This window comes from Acanthochromis polyacanthus, chromosome 4, assembly GCF_021347895.1.
Source record: "Acanthochromis polyacanthus isolate Apoly-LR-REF ecotype Palm Island chromosome 4, KAUST_Apoly_ChrSc, whole genome shotgun sequence".
NCBI classification, from domain to species: Eukaryota; Metazoa; Chordata; class Actinopteri; family Pomacentridae; genus Acanthochromis; species Acanthochromis polyacanthus.
The window spans coordinates 21,887,076-21,907,985 of NC_067116.1; the positions used below are offsets into that span (position 1 = coordinate 21,887,076).

At 40.7% G+C, this 20,910-nt stretch overlaps 1 protein-coding gene across 2 annotated transcripts in view; it reads left to right on the top strand.

Moving 5' to 3' along the window:
- The window catches only part of dennd1b (DENN/MADD domain containing 1B), a 107,080-nt gene that overhangs the window by 67,876 nt on the left and 18,294 nt on the right, over positions 1-20,910 (top strand). For both annotated transcript variants that reach the window (XM_051946689.1, XM_022209179.2), the window contains exons 13-16: positions 8,584-8,709; positions 12,923-13,024; positions 19,517-19,607; positions 20,784-20,824. In XM_051946689.1, coding sequence (XP_051802649.1) covers positions 8,584-8,709; positions 12,923-13,024; positions 19,517-19,607; positions 20,784-20,824 — 360 coding nt within the window. The remainder of the gene's footprint in view (positions 1-8,583; positions 8,710-12,922; positions 13,025-19,516; positions 19,608-20,783; positions 20,825-20,910) is intronic.

Genomic DNA, 20,910 nt, shown 5'->3' on the forward strand with positions numbered 1-20,910 from the left:
TGCGTGCAGCATCACACACACACGCACACAGAAAAAAACACATACACATCCAGAAACTTGTCAAAGTATAGCTCTGTCCCCTCCCCACATCATTAATGACTGCAGTACTGGCTCCTCAGATTGTGGCTGTCTAAAGTAAACTCCCGTCGCGTCGTATGACGCTTGAAGGCAAACAGCATTCCCCGACCATCAGAGGCTTGTGGGAAAATGTGAAACTCCCTTCCCTTCATCTCCATCCATTCTAATCATTATTTCACAAAGTCTTGCATTTCTGCCTGCCCACTGGCACGTTTCTGAGATGAGAGATAGGAGGAGGGAACAAGGCAGAGAAAAGAAAAGAAAAGGCAGAGATGGGTGATTTTGTAGGGGGAGAGAGTGGGAAGAAAGGGGCCAATTACCAGTGTGGGCAGTGAAGCCACCTGCCAGCACATCGTCTCTTTAATTAATGGAGCACTGACGCCGGTCAGTGCTACAGGAAGCATCACCATGGCGTCAGGGTCACTCACACATTTACACACATTCGCACACACACCCCCACAAACATGGAGAACAACACACATGGTTGTCTTCCCAGTCTTTGTCGAGGCAGGAATCTGTTTGTTTAGCTATTCTTCACGGTGTGTGTATTAAAGCTCCTCTGTGAGGCACCGAGGCCCCGCTGAGGCTGTGGACGCACTATTACCCACGCTGCTAACACTATATACTCAGGTTCCACCGCCTACCGGACTCCTGCCCCACCAGCAGTACATAATTCAATCCACTGCCCAGCAGACTCCCGACCTGCTCACACTCCCACACTTCTCTGGTTCTCCTGATTTAGCACTGATCAGCCTGCGATGACTGCAAGCGTATATGAATGCCTCTTTACTATGTGCGGTAGTACGATCCTTTCTACAGTTTATACCATTTCCTGCCAACTTTCTAGCCTGTTTGCCTGCCTGCCTGCCTGCCTCATTGCTTGCCTGACTGCTCGAGTTTCATGGCACCTGTCTGCCTTCTTGTCTCTCTCTCGCAGCACTTCCCACCAGCCTGGACGTTTGTTGCACCCGCTGTTTGCTTCTCATGCTTTGCCTGCGTGCCTGTCTGGCTACAGTACCTTCTTCTCACTTCCTGCCTGCTAGCTTTTCTGCACCTAGGGACTGAAGCCCTAAATTAAATTGCAAACTGAGTTTGTCATAAAAAAGAGTCAGGGCTTTTGAAAAGCGACAGAAGCAGAGAGAAAAGCCTTTGTCTTTGCTGTGTGATAAATTAAGTGGCAGGCTCAGAGCCTTTTTGCTTTGATCCCCTACTCACCATTTTTCCTGACTAATGACAGAACATAGCCTGCATATCATGTCAAATTACACCACCTGAAATGGAAACTTCACTGGCATTAATATATTTATTGTAACAAATTGTTGTTGTTGTTTTTATTCCTATTCGTTTTTTCCCTCCTGTCTCCTCTTATCTTTTCACAGAGGCTAGCAGATTAATAACAAAGCAAGCAGGTACTAATTGAGTGGAATTCCAGGTCTCTTGTTAGTTTGCTCGTTAGTGATGAGGACATGCCACATGGCATTTGATGTTTGTGTTTACACACAAGAAGATGTTTGAGGCATTGTGCCGTTTGTCAAACTGAGGTCTGAAATCTTGATTAATGCTGAGCAATTCTCTGCCCGGGCTGAGCTGCCGCACATTGTTTCTGAGATATTAAAACCACTCTTCATTTCTCTCTAATTCTCGCCGTAACACTGGATACTTAATACTCAAGCTTTATTCAGTGTGAAACCGAAGCCCTGAGATCCATGAAGTAGTGATTATTCTCACTTAAAAAGCCAAGCATCACTTTGTGTGAATATATAAGGCATGAAGTGGATTAAAAGGTAAAGGCCACAGGCAATTTTTGTGCGCATTTCAAGTCTAACTAAGAGGGAAAACAAAGCACTCTGATGTTGATTTAAGCAAACCTTTAGAGATCCATATAATTATGGCAACGCAGGCTGTGAGCACATGTGGACTCTATTACGTGGCTCGGCTGACCAGTGGCCGTGCTTTTAGCAGGTTCAGAGTTCACAGTTGTCCTGAATTAGCCGCCCTCTTCCAGACAGGACCCCTACTCCAACCGCACGAGTGCCCGCCCCTTAACAGTCTCTCCCTGCAATTTCACACATAATATTTTAGATTTATTGACAATTACAAATGCTACCACGCCAGTAGCGGTTCCGTTTCGCAAAAGAAGGAAAGATCTGTATAAGAGAGTAATTAGTAACGGGTCAAAAAAGGATGCCACAATCTTTTCAGCGTCACTTTTGACATTTTTTAAATTGGAAATGTCACATGAATCAGAGGTCCAAAATTAATTGTTTTGTTCGGGATTTATCTTTTTACATACATTAACATTGAAAATAAATTAATACCATCAATGTTTTTAATTAAATTTATATGTATACCATATTATTTATTAAATGTCAGTTTAAATATATCCTACTTTATTCCGTGTATCTTGGTATGAATAGCAGTGCAGATCAAGAAACTTTTTTGTTGCTATATTGGAGTTATTTTTTTTACTTTGTTTTGGCTGTTATTTTAAATAAACAACAGTGATATTGTTAGACAAACAAAACCTTTTTTTAAATTTTGCATATTGTGTCTTAGCAGGGTTTCGCATATTTTCGGATTGCTCAAGTTAAAGTGAAAGTTTCAGTAGTTTTGCACATTAATGTTAATCTCCAAGAGACTATGCTTGTGTCAGTAAAATCAATGTGTTGACAACCACGCTGAAAAGGAATATTCAATTTAATAAAAAAAAAATAAAAAAAACGGTAGTTTTTCCCTGAAAGATCAAGGTATTTTTGTTTCCTTTTCTGAGATCCACAGTTCTTCTTCCACAGAGCGATTGTGCTGATAAAGTTATAATTGGCTTTTGGTTGGTGAAGCTGTTTACCTCGCTAGTCATTAAAAGTATCCAAGAATAGCAAATTAGGCTTCTGTTAATTCTGAAAACAAACAGTGTATGACTGAATCAGTCTTTTATTTGATCCTGGCAATTGATCTCAAACCAATGACAGAGGAATTTTTTTCATGTATTATTCTTTCTGTGCCACATATTCAAGGTGAGGTGCTACAATGCAGCTTACATCTTTATTTTCAGATGCTCTCTCTCACATCACAGCCTAATTCCTTCTATTCTCCTCCTCTCTGCCGCTCGCTACTTTGCTGACACCGTGTACCCATACATTCCTAGCCCTCATACATTTGATCGTTTGTATTCCCAATCAAGGGGGGAATTTACAGCGTACACTCCTACTTCCTGTATTTCAAGCCTGCATTTGGAGGTTTACAAATGAATGAGGGGGTTGAGGTTGTGTCTGCACGCCTCTCCTGAGATCACCTGGCACACTTAATCAAACATCGCGGCTTTAATTTGGCGTTCAGTTTCCGACGCTTCCAGAAAACATCATCTACATCATCATCTACAGCAGAGTACAGCCGACAGCAGGCAACACACAGACGCACACAGAGACGCCTACACATAGTCGGCCAGGAATGCTCGTCAGTGACATTCAGATGTAGTTCAGGAGGAAACTTTTGCTACTCACAGATATTTTGGTTTGTCCACCAGATTCCCTCAATTTTTCTGTTTAGATAAAGCCAACTGTGTTTCAATTTACCCACGTCTTCCCAGTGCAGCGGAGCCACCTACAGTAAAGCCCCTCGCATGCTTTACTAACTACATGGCCGCTCAGTGCTGGGAATGCGCTTGCTCCACCTTAGTTACATACTGTACTTTACCAGAAACAGTCTTGGCATCTACACCATAAAATAACAAGCTCCAAGCAAAGTATTGGATTTTCTTGCTGTTGTTGTTGTTGAGTCTGTATTTTACCAGCTGCAAACGTCAGTATCTGCTCATTTGAATCTTCATTTTACAGGTTCCGATTGTTTTAAATGGTGCTGAACTGTGCATACACGCTCTCTGCGGTGTTAGCAGCCCTTCATTTACTCATGTGGAGTTTAAAAGCTGCACTTCATTTTCACATAGTCGTCGTGCCGGCGGTTCACTCTGGATTAGAAGTCAAAAAGGGAGAGCAGCATCACCCACTGCGTTAGTTATTGAAGTGAGAGATGACATTTAGCTGTAGTTAATTATGTATGCAAAACTCAGCCGCTCAGCTGCTATAAGAGGTCAGCTTGACAAAGTAACCCCACACCGGGGAGAATCTCATGGCAGTGAGATAGCCCTATTAAAACACACACACACACACTTTTTTCTACCCTTTGCTTTCTCATTTTTTTTTCCATTTTGCCTCACTAAAGTATTGCATTGGATGTGCTTAACAACAGATCAACATACTGAATGACTAAGAATTATACACTTTGTGCTTTAATAGTCTATCTGTTCTAGTTTATCCTCATTTTTACATATTTATTTCATCTCATTGTATTGCTTATTTAATATTCAGTGAAGTTATTTTTGAAATAACACTTAAAGACTAGTAGTCTTATTTGGTTAGTTATAAGTAATTGTAGTCGACTCCACCCCACCAGCTTAAGTAATAACTCCTATTATTGTGCAGTTTCATGGTTAGAAAATAGAAGTTAATTTAAAAAAAAACTACTCACAAGCTATCTAGTATTTATTTTTAATTGAGTGAATGAATTTCATAGATTCCAAGTTGCATGCTCTTTGTGTACTTGTATGCGTGTGCATGTGTGAGTATATGTCGGTTCTCTGTGTGTCTTTGTTCAGATTTGCGTGTGTGTGTACAGTTCAGACTGCAGCACATCAAAAGAAAGTGGGAGATTTTCATAACTATTTTTTTCTTTGTAGTTCTTTAATTGCATCCCCATGGCTTTCTTTCCCTGGACAGAATCTTAAACAAAACATTCTCTTTTTTTGTGAGAAGAAAACCCAACTTTTTATTCATTTTTTTTTTTCAAAACAACAGACAAGTGTCAGGGTCATTATTTGGGAGAGGTTTTTTTATGCTGTAGTGAAAATTTTGAGTAAAATACTGAACATATATTCAGAGTTCATGAGTAACTTTTTCCTTTATTTGCTGTTTTTTATTTTTTGTTTTTGAATTTCCTTGACAGTAAATATAAAATTGTCAGCCAGGCTCCCACATTTTATCATGCATTGTTTAATTTTTTTAACTAAAAGTGGGAGTTTGTAGGTTTCGTATGTCTTGTGATCTGATTGTATTACTACTTTCTAGAAATATTACGTATGTTGTTGCTCAATATGTAGTGATAGAACTGAGATCAGTTCATGAGGTTGAGTATAAGAATATAACAGCAGCAGCAGCCTCGCTTCACAATTCAGCTTTTTTTAATCTATATTCTCTGAATGCTTGTGTAGGTGTAAATGTAGTAAACACACAATACTACTAGCATGTTTTGTATAAACCTGCATGGGAGCATGAAATGAGTTGGTATCCTTGATAGATACTATATATCGACGTGTCGAGGCACCATGTGTGCGAAGACGTTCACGGGTGCCCACACACATTCACACAGATGCCTGGTGTCACCTATAGTGGTATCATCCCTTACAGTCAGGCAGGGATCATCACTGCACCTGCTAATTACCATCTCCAGCTGGAGAGTTAAATGGAGATCTGTTCTATGTCTGACCTTTGACCCCATGCTCTTTATGTGACGCACTTCAAACCCTGTTTGGGGCTGGCTGGGCTGGGCCTTAATGAGGCCCCATGTCTGCCCTCTGTGGGCTGTGCGCCTTGGATGCCCCGCTTTCATCCCCGACCATCTTCCCTTGATGTAAATTGAAAAGATCACAGCTATGGGGAGAAGACCTGTACTGGAAAGGCCTCTCTGCATAGATTATGAATATCATAACTCAACATTTTTTTCCCCCTCCTCTCCCCCAACCCCCCCACCCCCCACCCCCACCCCCCCGCCACCCCTTCCCTGTACAATGCTATAGTTCTAATTGGACCCAATGGGGGACTCTCTGCCTTTGATCTCATCACCGCCACTGTGACTTTACACTAAAAAATGTCACTGCCAAATAGGGTTATCACCTGTAGAGCCTGGCCTTCCTCTGATGCCTGTACGCATCTCGTTAGCTTCACTCAAACTGTAGAAGTTAATTAGTTTGACAGAGCCATTACCGTGGAGGCATACCTGATGATTGTAGCGTAGGCGCCATATTCAAAATCCAATTACTAAATACACATTTATTTTTTGTCGGGTTTGTGAACGAGCACACTGTGGCGTGTGCTTTGATTTCTATTAGCAAAAATGATATTAGTCCTCATGCACTACGACTATATTTGATTTCTTATATGTGACAATTTAATTAATCACCACATTTTTTTACTCTATCTCTCTTAAATATACGTGAAACTTTGAACATATCGCTTTATCACCCATTTTTCTAACACAGGGAAGAAAAACACAAGTGATTGTGTCCCCACCTCATTAAAAAGTGTTTGCCACTGCAGTGCTCTCACCCGTTCAAAGCTGCTGTACAGAACTCAGCTGTGTGCAGAGTAAACTCCGCTATCCCATCTTCTCTGACAGTCTTTGGGGTATGCCTCCCCCTCTTAGACTGACATTGTGTTCGCTTTGATTCTCTCCCCCCCCACCACCAAAAAAAAGACAATTTAATGATTTGCAAGGATGAAAAAAATCTGTGAAAATGCACATAAACATGAAATATTAATTCCAGAAAGGGCTTTACATAAACATAAAAGCATTTAGCACAATGAGTGAATATGGAGATGACACTTGTTAATTTAACCGTGATAAACTTTCTGTTTGATGCCTGGGAGCATTTGCAATGGCAGCACGGGGACGTTGTGGAGAGTGAGAAAGCCCAGGGGAGAGGAATCAACACTGTTCGTTTTGTCTTTGTCCCAGTTTAAGACTGCCACTCTCTCTGTCTCGCCTTCTTTCTTTCTCTCTCTGCCTCTCTGTTGCTCTCTGCCTGTCCTCCGTATGAGCTTTGGTTTGCTCACACTTGGCTTCTCCTTCCTGAAGTTTTCCACATAGGCTAATTGCACATGCCAGACCGCAATATCGCTCCAACACTGCAGCTTCACAGCGTGACATATCTGGCCACCTCTGATCGAAATAGACCCGATCAAAATTTTATCACATCGCAGAAGAACGGAGGTCATTTAAATGGTAGACTGAAGCTCACATTTTTTTTTCTTTTTTTTTTGCTGCTTTCATCACTTCATCATTATCTTCCAGCTTGAAAATGCTGCTCGTACCAATTGCAAATCCTAATAATACAGAAAAATGTGCTAAATATTTGATGTTGCTTTAAAGAGGTGGACAAGTCAGACAATTAACAGTGGAACACCTGACACACACAAAACGCAGAGTCCACATGTTGCAGTGTGTTAGGAGCTGATTGAACGGAGTGGTGAAATATGCAATGCAGTGTTGGTCTCGAAGAGGGCTAACCTGCTAACCAGAAATCTTCATTTGCTCTGTTCCAGGTTGTTTTACACACACTTTTGCTTTTCACACGTCCGCTGTGCTGTCACTGTTCTTGCGCCACGTTGAGGCAGCAGACTGGTGAAGAAAGCAGAAGAGTTGCTTTCATTTGTGCTGTTAGCATTGAATTCAGCTGCATGGAGAGAGATTAGGCACTGATTGTAGAATTTTTTTATATGATTCTGAGTCTATTTTTTATGCAATATATAATATGGAATGAAACAGTTTAAAGTTAGGAATTGCAATTGATAATTTTTTCACTAATTGAAGTTGAAAGTTAAACTTATTTTCTTTTAAGACTGTGATTCGAGCTCATGTCACTGCCAACAGCCCACACCAGGCTGCATTACAGCTATCTAGACTTCCTGTGCAACCCAATCAAATGTTCTGCTTTTGTGCTAAGCTGGCACAGCCCACACAGAGAGCAGCAGTCCCTCACCGTCGCTGCCTCCTCCTCGCGCTGCCACAACACAGTCAGACTACTGCTGAGCAGGTGAGGAGAGCCTCTTGACAACTTCCTTCCCAGGCTCCCCAGGGCCCGGTGGCCAGGGTGAATCTTTTGTCATCCTAAAACAAGCTTGGGCCTGCTGCTCCTCCAGTCTCGCCTGGAGTCCTGGAGACAGAGCCAGGAGCGGGGAAAATAATTAAAGACGTTTTATGTCAAGAATCCCTTTCTAGAGGGAGTCCAGGAGAGCCAAGAGGGGAGGGGAAAACAGGAGGACTGGAAAGAAGAAGAGGAGATCATGGCATGGATAGAGAAATTAAAAAAGCATGAAGGTGATGGGGGGGCGCATGGAGAGGAGAGAGGGTGAGAGAGGAAGAGCAAGGATGCGAGTTTCTATTTCCTCTGCTGTCCCCTCCCTCTTGCCGCCCCCATGCTCTGCTCAATTAGCAAAGCAGCAGGTGCTCCCAGCAGCACAACAGTTAAGCTCGAAGGAAAGGCTGAAGCTTTTCCCTTTCTTTTCTTTCCTTTTTTGAGATGACCTGCAAATGTGATACTTCACACCCAGAATGGGCTAGCTGTTTCCTCCACCAATTTCAGAGGTGATAATTTAACTTTTACCCCTCCATATCGCCCCCCCCCTTCCCACCTCTCTGCTCTCCATCTCTTTCTCTCTTTATGTTTTCCACCAGGTGTCCTCTCTGAAGAGCAAGCTGAAGAAGCAGTCAACGGCAACAGGGAGTGGCGTGGCGAGGGCCTTCCTGAGAGCGCAGGCCGCTCTGTTTGGTTCCTACCGGGATGCCCTCAGATACAAACCTGTAAGGATCCACTGCCAATAATCTCCAATCACCATCCTGTTAGGGCTTTGTGACTGTAAAAGATATATTTGGAATATAAACTTGTTGAAAATCAGAGTAAGGCACAATGTTTAGTGTAATTTATTTTGATTATTTTCCTTTAGTTACTAGTTTCCAGGTAGTTTTGGTTTGATTTGTTCTCTTCTTCACATACCAATCTCTAGAACTCCCATCATCGCCATATCAATACAAAAGAGGTGAAAGAACTTTTGGTCATGCTGCTTAGAGCATTTACACTCCTAAAATGTATCTCTGAGATATCCACAGATCTCAGTTTCACCTGCTTTAGGGTTGAGCTATTGGCATTAGTTTCACAGGTAAAAATAGCAAATTATTGCTCATTATTATTTATTTCTATATGTTATAGCCTGACTCACTCAGCTTCTCCTCTAAATCTGTCTTCAGTCCTAAAGACAAGTGAATTCAAATGATGTTAAAAGGGAATGTTTAAAAATCAACAATGCTCACTGGGTATTCCAATGAAAATGAATATCTTTGCCAAATGTTTAAAGTAATTATAGTATGTAGTTCTTACAGAGTTCACATGCCCATTAAATTGTACAGCTTGTACCGCTGTACAATAATATTAAAACGCCATATTCATAAATATTCACTTACTGATACTTCATTTGCTTCTAGGTCAGAACATTCATCCTTGGAGAAACTGCTGTTTGTTCTGCTTCTTTCTACGCATGTGCTGCATGATCGATTTCATGCTCACATATATAAAACATAAATGATGCTATAAAATCGAGGTTGAAGTTCATAATATAAAACAATGGCGTGCCAAAATAAGGCACTCATAATTCACATAAGCAAGTACTGACCAATGAAGAGGTTCTTTACTGTCAGACATCGTGGGTTCCTAACTGCAGCCCTTTTCCTGTGGAAGAATTCATTTTAATGTAAATTGAAGCTGAGATGAGTCTTTGTTTCCAACTGAGCCACATCAAATGGGTATGTTTTCTTGTAGAAGTTTTATTATCGGTAATTTTTTTAATTACAGTGGAAAAGGCCAATTTCCATATGGACTTATAATTGTTTTGACTGTGCATAAATCACAACCAAACCTCTATTAAAACCTGTGAGGCCACAGACAGTATTCGTAAGCAGAAGTATTCACGGCTGGTAATATGTTTTTCTCCTCTGAATGTGCAGCACATTGTAGCAGCCTTAGTTTGGATGAACGGAGCGTGTGTTTAGACTGGGGCAGTTTTGACTGAAGGTAAAAGGTGTGTTTTCAGTCGGAGCGCAGAGCTAAGGTGGGCCTGTCTGAGGCAGTGAAATGTCAGAGGAGCTGAAAAGAGTCAGGACGTTCCCTTTGAAGATCCCTTTTAGCCACCTTTGGTGTTTAACTCTCCTTTACTAAGCCCCCCTAACATTTCATTTCTAGATCTTTTCTGCTTATCAAGTCTGAGTCAGAGCAGAGCAAACTACACCATGTCCTGTTTGTCAAATAGCGAAGCCTTTGTTCCTTTGGCTTTGAGATTAATTGGACTTTGTGGACTCCCGGAGTCAAGATGCTACATTATTGATGCTGTCTCTCTTTTCTCTGTATACAGACAGTATATGAACAAACTGCCTCCCCTCTGACACAAGTACTGAGACTTGGTGTGTTTGTGTGTGTGAGCACAACATGCAGTAATTTCTCAGTTCACTCACGCTCCCACCGTGTTTTCTCTTAGACAGTCTGTATAAAAAGCCTTGGAGTTAACATACATGCTAACACACAAACATACACGAGCTGCACTTTGGATTTAATGAAGATACTGACGATATTCTTTGCGTTCTAGCGTTTGTGGAATATGACTGAGCTGCTCATTGTTCTAAGCTGAAGAAAAGATGTTCCTTGACAGAGCTGAGCTGCTCTCTGTGGTTCACAGACCCATATGCCTCGACAGAAGGAGGGGTGTGGATACTGAGAGGGAGTCTTGCTGAGTTGTAAATGAAACAAAACTGGAAAATGATAATGAGTTGAAAAGCAATCAGCTGATTATACCGGCATTTCTTAGGTCATCAATTTCAGCTCGCGTCGATGTTCCCCCAGGTGTTTCTCAACATCTCAGTATACGACACACGTCTGACAAAAGAACCTGAAATAACATTTCAAATTAATTTTTACCACCACTGATGAAGCCAAGTTGGATAGGTGCGTGTGCACATTTCATGGCTCTGTGCTCTCAGCTATTTGGGAGCAGAATTAGAAGGTAAAGTTCTACCTAATAGACTTGAATCCAGTTCAGGCCATACAAGCAGATGTGAAAACGCTGGGTGAGTGTGACTGAGGTGTCATCACAGATTTCAAAGTACCAAGGACTATTCTAGACATGAAAACCCTTATCAGTACAAATTGCAGAAAGATTCATTTTTTTTCAAAGAATGTTCAGGTCTATGTAAAGGTACAGTTTGTTTTGTGGAAGTGACCTAATTTTTTTTTTTTTTCACAAAAACAATAAAGCAGATTTAATCCAACATTAGCATGCACAAGCACAAAATACAAAAAGAAACGGACACGTGAAGCAATTGTCCTATATAAGTAAAGCATTTAAAAGTGACACATGATGAAGGCTACTCTTGAATTTACAGACACCAATCCTTGCCATTCAAATAAAAAAACAACTAACAATAATATTCTGTTTAATTATTAAACTCAATAAGTGGTTCAATCTGCTACAAGATTAGTTTCCAGCTTACATGCTGTATATGGAGGACGGTCCAGTATGCGTCATGTGTAAATAATGTGATAAAATCAAGTCCTTACAAATACATTTTTAGTGCTGAATGTATGAATGAGCTTAACCACATGAATTGCAGCAGCCTTGGTGGAAGTTAACAAGCAGTGCATCATTCATCGCTCTACATTTACTGTAAAATGACTCATCCTTAAACCCTTATTACACTTTTCAAAAAAACTATAATAAAATGTTTATACTCCGGAGAAATAAGATGGCCTTTTCCTTTCAAGCAGTTACAGTACCAGCCCTGCCCAGTGTTTTTTTTAATAAATAGGACATTTTCAGGCAACTTTATTGGCTATATACACTAAAGACTTTGTTTTGTCTGCTTAGTCCGGATGTTCTAATTACCCTGTTTGGAAAGAATATGGTTGGTCTGTTCCTTTAGTCCTGTTCAGTAGTATCGTAGTGAGGATCCACCACCAGTTGTGATTGTCATTCAGTGCAGGCCTGTGTGAACCAAAGGATTTTGCAGGATACAGAGTACTGTATACTTGGAAAGTTTTTCAGTAGCAGTTAGCTATTCAGTATGCTATTCGGTTTTGTTAGCCTCAGAGTGGTCTGAGGCTGGAGCTACCAAAGCTGATTAAACAAGTGAGGCTGCTTTCAACTCAACTTTATACGAGAGAATACGCCTTAAAAACTTTTAGTGATGTAAGTGGAGCTGCATTGCTGTGATGTAATTTGGGCCACCGGTATCATCCGCCCATCCCTGAAAAAATGGGGTTAGTCTCCAGTGTTGTTGAGTTGTTTTTATGTGCCACACTGCGCTCATGGCCTGGAACAGACAAAGCACATTGTTTTACTTCAGAAGAATTTGGAGCATCATTGAAATATGTGAGAATTATGTTAATTATGAGAAAACATGAATTGGAAATGACCGTGGGGCAGCGTGTGATTGGCCTGCAGTGTTTCTGTTGTCATCCTCCATGTCTATAGCTCACAGCCCAACAGACATGATGTAAGAAATAGTAATAATGTGATAATGTGTTCATGTGGAGTAGCGGGGAGTTTACTGGGACACTGTCTTCTGGTCCGGGGGAGATCATGTGCGCGCTGCCAGGGGATCTGTTTTAACAGAGACTGTTTTCGTTTTTTTCTCATTTATAGCTTCTTCCTCCTTGTTCTTCTTCCTTCCTCTCTCCTTCCTGCCTCACTTTCAGACTAGTTTTCTGTTTGTCTTTGCTCACTAATGAAGAAATCAGTTGAAATACTCCTTGGTTAGAGAAGACTTTTTACGGCGTGTAACCATAGTACACATTCTGTGGATTTCTTAGCCCCATGAATCAAATTAGAAACATTGTTTACTGTAGACCCCCTGCTTGCCAAGGCACCTGCCTTTCTTCCTGTGACTCCTATCTGAGCGAAAGTGAGCCAAAATGAAATAGTATTAATTGTTTTTCTTTCTTTTGCCAATAATATCTCTGTGGACTTTGCAGGGAGAGCCGATCACATTCTGTGAAGAGAGCTTTGTGAACCATCGCTCGAGCACCATGAAGAACTTCTTGTCCATGGCCGTCAACCTGCAGCTCTTCAAACAGGTACAAACAGCTGTATGTGTGTTTCTGTTACCCATTACTGATGTTACATGTTATAACCAGTAAAAAAAAAAAAATGCTTGTTGATATTACATTAAAGGGGAACTTCGGTTTTTTTCAACCTGGGGTCTGTTTCCATATGTCATTTCATACATGTGAGTGATAGAGAAATGAATTTTCGACATAGCTCCAGTATTTAGCCAGGCAGGCAGCTTAGCAGCTCAGCTAGCGAAAAGTATGGGGCAACTTGCCCCCCCGTGTCAAAGTCCGCCCTAACGTGCTTTTTCCCCCCACACTGACCAGCTCGGATAGTCTCACGCGATTTCGGAACAGCTGTTTCCACCACCGGTGTTTTGGCACGATAGCGATCGCCAAGTAATGATGAGGTTTTTGTTCACTTCTCATCTCTAGTATGTTGTGGGACACTCGTTGAGACTATCTGAGCCGGTCAGTGAGGGGAAAAAAGCACGTTAGGGCGGACTTTGACGCGGGGGGACAAGTTGCCCCATACTTTTCGCTAGCTGAGCTGCTAGCTGAGCTGCGAAGCTGCCTGCCTGGCTAAATACTGGAGCTATGTCGAAAATTCATTTCTCCATCACTCACATGTATGAAATGACCAGGCATGAACTAACCATGACGTCACCCGTTGGTTTCAACGCAGAGAAAATGAAGTCTGGATTTTGCTATTTCCTGGTCGCCGTTTTGGATTTTTTGGAGCCAGTGACGTAAAAAGCGTCATCAAACAGGCTGGACCGGAGAGCAACTAGGGGCAGGATTGGCTGAAGCCTCTCTTATCCCGCCCACATTTTACCGCAGAGGCTTCTGTTGCTGTCTATCAAGTATAGCCACGCCCCCTGGCTCCGCCAACTTTAACGATTTATTTAAAATTCAGTATTGATTTATTTTAAGATCGGCCACCTGATCTCTCATTTTGACCATGAAGACTAACGGGAAAAAAATACTGAGCTGTAGAAAATCAGTCTATCAAATTTTATTTTTTCCAAAAATGAATTGGGGTCTATGGAGCAAAAGCTTTTTGGAGCCAGCCCTAGCGGACGGCGTGATATTGCAAGTTTTTGACACTTCCGGGTGGGCTTCAAATTTGGAGCCAGATGCTACATCCACTTTATATACAGTCTGTGGAAATGACATATGAAAACAGACCCCAGGTTGAAAAAAAAAAATGAAGTTCCCCTTTAAGTTTGTCTTCTATATAAAAAGGGGATCCACAATCATCAGCCCATATGGCACATATGAGCACCCTGACTGATGCACAGTTCTAACTAGTAAACTAGAGGCAAACACAAACAGAAAAAGGTGCTCTTCCATCAGCATCAGTTGATTTTTCTTGCTGTTTTTTATTCAGAAGTGTGAAAGTCTTCTTCTTTTTTTTTTTTTTTTTTAACAGATGAAAGTTGTCTCAGCTTCACTTGCGCTCAGTGAACTGTCAGCTCTGTAAAGTTAGCATTTAGTATCAACAGTGTGGTTGTTCAGAGCGCAGAGGAATGCGGAAGAGAGGGGCCTGGGATTTTAGATGGTTATTGACCCCGAGAAACAGTTCTCTGTGCTTATCACTGAATGAACAACTTAATTTTTCTGTGTTTGTTCAATTTTATCTGGGTTACAAACAAAACCGTGATAAGTCAGAAATGTTGACTGCCTATTGACTGTGCAAGACCACATCAATTTTAGATTCTGTCTTCAACATATCTGTAAGCAAAAAATGGAGGCAGAATTTTAACTTGCTCCTGCAAAAATTGAATATTCACCGCTGGCAGATATTGTAAACTCTGCTGTGGTGATATGTGTATTTATGTGCTGTGTGTTTGTGTCTGAGCGTGAGCAGGTATCCTTTATTCATGTGTGGTTTCCCTTAAAAATCACTCATGTATTCTTAATATGTTTTCCCCCCAAATCCCTTCAGTAATACTAAACTTAGCAGAGCCAGAGCGGAGTGGAAAGACACCTCTGGCTCCGAAGAAAATTTCCTCTCACCCCTTGAATTTTTCTTTGTGCTCTCTGACCCATGATAGTGGTGTGATTTACCCCCGAGAGTACAACACAGCAGCCCCTCAATCAGCCTTTTGTTTCTCTGGACACTCCGTTTATAATTTTCCCAGGCAGAGCAGATAGCGAGCAGCAGTTCAAAGCATCCTCCCGGCTGGCTCCTGCCTCAGCGGTAGCATTGGGAAACAGGCCCTTATCTCCTCCTCCTCTCCAGCACAGGGGATGGGGTGAGCTTATCTCCTCCACTCCTCTCTCTACTAAAGTGAGAGAGGCCAGTGGTTCGCCCGAGTGCTGCTCCGGCCATGACCCACATCCGCTCACAAACACTGCTCGGCTTGCATGGCCACACGCACGCACACATTAATTTTTATATGGATAAGTACGCGCTCTGGGACTGGAGATGCCAGACTTGGATTTTTTCCAGTACTGCTGCTCATTGTTTTGTTGTTGAATGTTTTATATACCAACTGTTATTATATTTCAAACCTTTGCCCCATTATTCATCTTAATCCAATATGTGTATTTGGTCACATGATTAAACCTTGATCAGGTGTAGGATGACTTCTTAGTATTTCCTCTAATTAAAAAAACAACATGAACAGCCGCATATCGTGAGGGTTTCAACTGGGACTGCTATATATATTCTTATCCAAAAAATAGATTTAAAAACCACAAATGTTGCATTGAGCAGGGATTACAGTCTTTTTAAAACTTTAATTTAATTAATTATTTTCCTTTCTTGTTTGTTTTCCCTATTCTCCAGTTGAAGTGAACAGTTTATGCTTAAGTCCCAGTGGGATTGTTGACAGAGGGGAACCACGGGGCATCAGAGCGACCATTTTTGAGCTCGGTTAGAGTAAACAAACAGGTTGGGTTGCTCAATTATCAAGCAGCCCGTCCTCAGTGCTCGGCTAGAATGAAACAGTATGATATTTAAATCAGGCCTATAGTATGTATTCATTTGAAAACAATGGCCAAAGTGTGTGATTTTACACTGCCAGCTTTATGTCAACAATACGAGGTTAAACTTCCAAAATGTAAACCATATTATTAGACTTGGTAGACCACAACACACACTGCACACGTGCTGAACCACATGTGCATAATGCGGAGGTGTTACCTGAGTTTGAGGTGTTACCATCTCAGCAGGAAATTGCTTTTCTACATGCACTTTATTTCGTGATTTGGGTGTTTTCCTTCCCAGTAAAGCACCTCTTTTGTTCCATAGTCAGCCACAAGTGACAGTCTCATAAGTTGAGCAACATGAAGTTGTTCATGCAAATTCACCAGCACATTATTAAAACTACGGCAGCTAAATGGTTGAGTGGACACAACATGACATCCAGGGCCAACAGTGGCTTCTAATAACTGTATTACAACAAATATCTTACAGTTAACGGTTTTGGATACTCACACCTACTAAATTACTTAAATGTAAAAGGACCTTTTAATAGATGATGCTCAATTTTTGTATTTGTCTAATTCACACATAGAATAGAATCACTTTATTCATCCCCGAAGGGAAATTCAGGTCATATCATAAATCTTATCTAATCAAATGAATGGATTTGAGTGACATGTGACCAAAAGCAGAAACAAACGTGATTTAAACTCGTCCATCAATAAATAAGATACTAAACCAACCCTATAATATATAGATACTTAGGCTACGTACCTTTTTAAATGTCACAGTTTCACCCTTTAACATGCTTCTGTTCCCAGACTTTTTCCTCTCTGCTCAGTCCACCAGCCCGTCTCTGTTCAGAACAGAACAAGTGGGAGAAATCTTCCGAAAGAATGCGGGGGAAAGTCTGTCAACATTAACCTGCTTCTTATCAACCATCCTTAGCTCCTACACTCGTACAGACTCGCAAGCACACTCACATTGTCGTGTGTGGATCTTTGGATCTTGTTAGCACAGGCTGGGTAATAGAGCTCTCTTCCATTTAATGACAAAACTAAGCTCTGCACTTTTATTTACTGCCAGATTTATGTATATATATATATATATATATATATATATATCCATTTGATAAATACCCATCCGCCATTCTTTTTGGAGTAAACTGGAATCTAAATGTTGTTGTAGCAGCAATAAAGACTATTAGATGAACATGTTGCACTACAAGTGGATAGTGGATGTTTGCTCCAAAAAAGCTCTTACTGTGCAGATCTAATTATTGTTTATCTAACTTTACATCTTCTAACATGTGTCTTTGTGGACATTTGAGAATAGTGTTTCATGTGCATGATTGACATGTATCCCAGCATGTAAATCAGTGCTAATTGTTGCCCCAACATTCAATCCAAATCTGGATTTCCTTGCTTGAGTAACCTTCAAAGATGGAGGCAAGCTTTAAACCAAAATCCGACCTTGAAAGCGTCCCTGCAGGAACATTAGAAGTACGTTGAGTAGAAGTCACAAATAAGGGTTTAATTGCACTTCCTGTAGCCTCTCCATCTATATGTCAGTAAATGAGTAGAATCCTAATATTAATTTCTGACTCTACAGTTGCTGAGTTTAAACTTGAACCATTGTGATCGACCTTTGAATGAGTCAGTCTGGTGGCCAGAAGGGGAAAATCTTCCCCTGTAATGGCTGCATCGACAACAAGAAACAACAAGACATGTAAATGCAAAAATAATAGAACAGGATTATCTCAAGTGTGGCTTGGCAGTTTTCACAAATGTAGATGATGTAGATATTTACAGATTTCAAGAAAATCTTAATGCTTTTTCATTCTATCATTTATGTCCAGTTTTCCATTTAAATGACGCTTCCCTGATTTGGAGCGGAATCACATTGTTTGCTGTTTCCAACTGAGTTTTTCTCCCTCTTATTTTTTGTGGTCTCGCTCTCAAAACAAAGAAAATGAGCCCTCGTCTTTTGTTCATGTGTTTGTGTACGTGCTCATGAGCTTGCACGTGTACCCGAGTGAGCGTTTTTTTTTTTTTTTTTAAAGTGTTGGTTTGCGTGTGTGTCAGAGTGTGGTGATCACAGTCTGCCATTGTTGAGTAATGTCTAATTAAGGCCCACAGTGAGGCAGGTAATCTGGCTGGGGGAGGGCTGAGGGGGGCATAAGTGGAGGCTTTGGCTAGGTGATGATTTGGGTTGATTATCTGCACTAATTGGGCCAGCCATGTAGCTGAGCAGTGGCTGGAACCTGCAGTCTCACCTCTCATTAAAATGATCTAATGATGAGTTTCCAGCTCTTCTGACCAGAGGAGCGGGTGGCCGTGTCGGTCGCTAGTTAGCAGGCTGTCCCTGAGGACCTGCACCCAAGAGCAACATATATTGTTGTTACACTTTGGACACACTTACAGTGGTGTGAGTAGGACTGTTGCAGTTTAAAAACAAATATTGGACAATATGTTGCACTCAAGCATTTACATTCACATACATAGTTTGGCTTTGTTGTTGCTATTAAAAAATGTAAAAGAATGCTTGAACAGTAGGAGGTGTTGATTACTAATTAATGGAATCATCAGTCAATAAATGTCTATGTATTGACACTAATTATGTTGAATTACACAAGTGCAGATTGTTACATACTTTTTCCTAAGTTCACGCGACAAAACTTTAAATATGTTGAAAATATTTCAGTTTAAGGCTGAAAATGATTAGAAACTGCCAGACCCAAAAAAACAAAAGTAAATCAAGCCTATAGCATGTCAGCTTTTCTGCCTTTTACAAAACTTGGTTATTACAGTCGCACAGTGGGAGAAACTCACCGAAATGACCCTGATAATGTCACAATGCAGAGATTTGCTGATATTATAAGCAATGGGACAGGAAACGAACAGCAGCTTGGGGTCATTGTGGTTGCATTTGCTTAATGGAAAACAGTGCTCTGTGTGTGACTGAGTGATCTACAATGCCATAATTGTTTTGGTGAAATTCAAAGATTTTCTTAGTAATCAGTGTTTTAGAGAGATGGCTTTTTTCTCTCTAAAATGACAAACAAGGGTCACATAACTAACCATGTAAACTGCTATGAGTAAAACTATGAGAACAAAGGACTTTGATTGAAAATGTAATTTCATTTCCCCTCATCTTGTCCCTGCTTTTACTCTCACATGTTGAGTTATGCGTTTGTCAATGTTTGTGCTTGCTTATGGTTGCGTAACATATTTATGTGCATTTGTGACTGCACTCATGAAATGTGTAGCTGTCTTGGCTGTTAAGTCCATATTTATGAGACGGAGTTTTATGCGCTCCATGTTATAAAGGGAGGAAATGAAACTTCCTCATGTCTCAGACAGTGTGCAGCATGTAGTCTGCTGCTCTAATCCCTCACCTGCTCCACATTACCAAATCCCTATTACCTGCAGCCCACCTAATCTTGGGATGTAGTTTCCGTCAGGTAGGATTAATAACACCCCTCTGCGGCTGGACTGTTTTGAATCTGTGTGTATGTGCATGTATCTGTGTCCACATCCCCCACCACCTCCCTTCTTTAATAAGCATGTTGTAATTTATGGTTGTAGTTCATCGACGGACGGCTGGCCAAATTGAACGCAGGCCGCGGCTTCACCGACGTGTTTGAAGAAGAGATCACAGAGGGGGGCTTCTGTGGAAGTGAGTAGTGCTAGTCTTGTCTATCAAGTAGTTGCATTATATTTACTTGGCATATTTAATGCAACACACAGAAGCTGTTGTGCTGTGATAAATGTGAAAAACAGTGAACAGACCAAGGAGAAACCTTTGAAGTTGTTAAAATAAAAAGAGGAGATTTTAAAGCCCCTTCAATGGCCACATAAAATACAGCTCTGTCTTAAACTTGTAAAGCAGTAAATGCGCAAAACTGATGAGAAATTGATTAAACAGGTTCTAGATTTTCTACTGTACTGCAGCAATCTTGAGCAGCTAAAAACAAAAAATCTTCTCTTTGAGTACACAGCTACAATAAACATAAAGGCCTTGAAATATGAATATAATGTATGTAGGATTTAATTCATGGTTGCATAAATCAGTGTAAAGCTCAGCCTCTTAGGTTTAATTGGTAATTTTTTCATATTTGACCTGTATCCTGTTAATATATTGTGTGGTATTTGTAGCACAAATCCTCATTGGAACTTATATCAGATGTAAATCTAATTGATTTGAGCAAAAGTAGCTTGACAAAGGAATTGAGCTTCTTCTGAACGAGACATCGGAAGTTTGTGTGAATCCCACAGGAGAGCTCAGACAAATTAGGTTGTTTTGATCATAACACCTCAGGTTTTAGTTGGCAAGAAAACAAGCAGTGCCATCCCAGTGCTGCAGCTGAATATCCACCATATCATTTTGCTTATTAGTCCTGATCTTTAAACATTTAAGAGCAATCCCAAAAAAATCTTCACTGTAAAACAATCCTCACAAATCCATTTTTTAAAATTCCATTTTACCACAAACGGTAAAATACTCTTACTGAGGACACAGGGGATATAAAAGGCACAACATATTGTACTTTGCAACTTTTTGCTAAAAAGTAGCTGGAGAGGAAATAATATCAAAGACAATGAGCATTGTAGGTCTTTATTTTTGTCTGTTTTATGCTTTATATCAACCACAGTTCAGTCAGTCTGTATCGTCACTATTTATATGTAAATATAACTTAAAATAAATGCAATAATGTGCAAATGTGCGTCTCGTTATGAGACTATCAAATATCACAGTGTAATATTTAGTTGTCTCGGCATCACATTGTTAATACTGAACTACTGAGTGCAAAATGATTAATTCATATTTCCTATCTTTTCTTCATCCTTTCAGGTAATTCAAGGTCGTACCAGCAGTGGATGCACACTGTAAAGGTATTCACAGGATGTCTTGTTTATCACAGCTTTTATCAATGGTCTCTTTTTTTTTCTTTTTTTTTTTGGTTTTATTTACCAGTCAT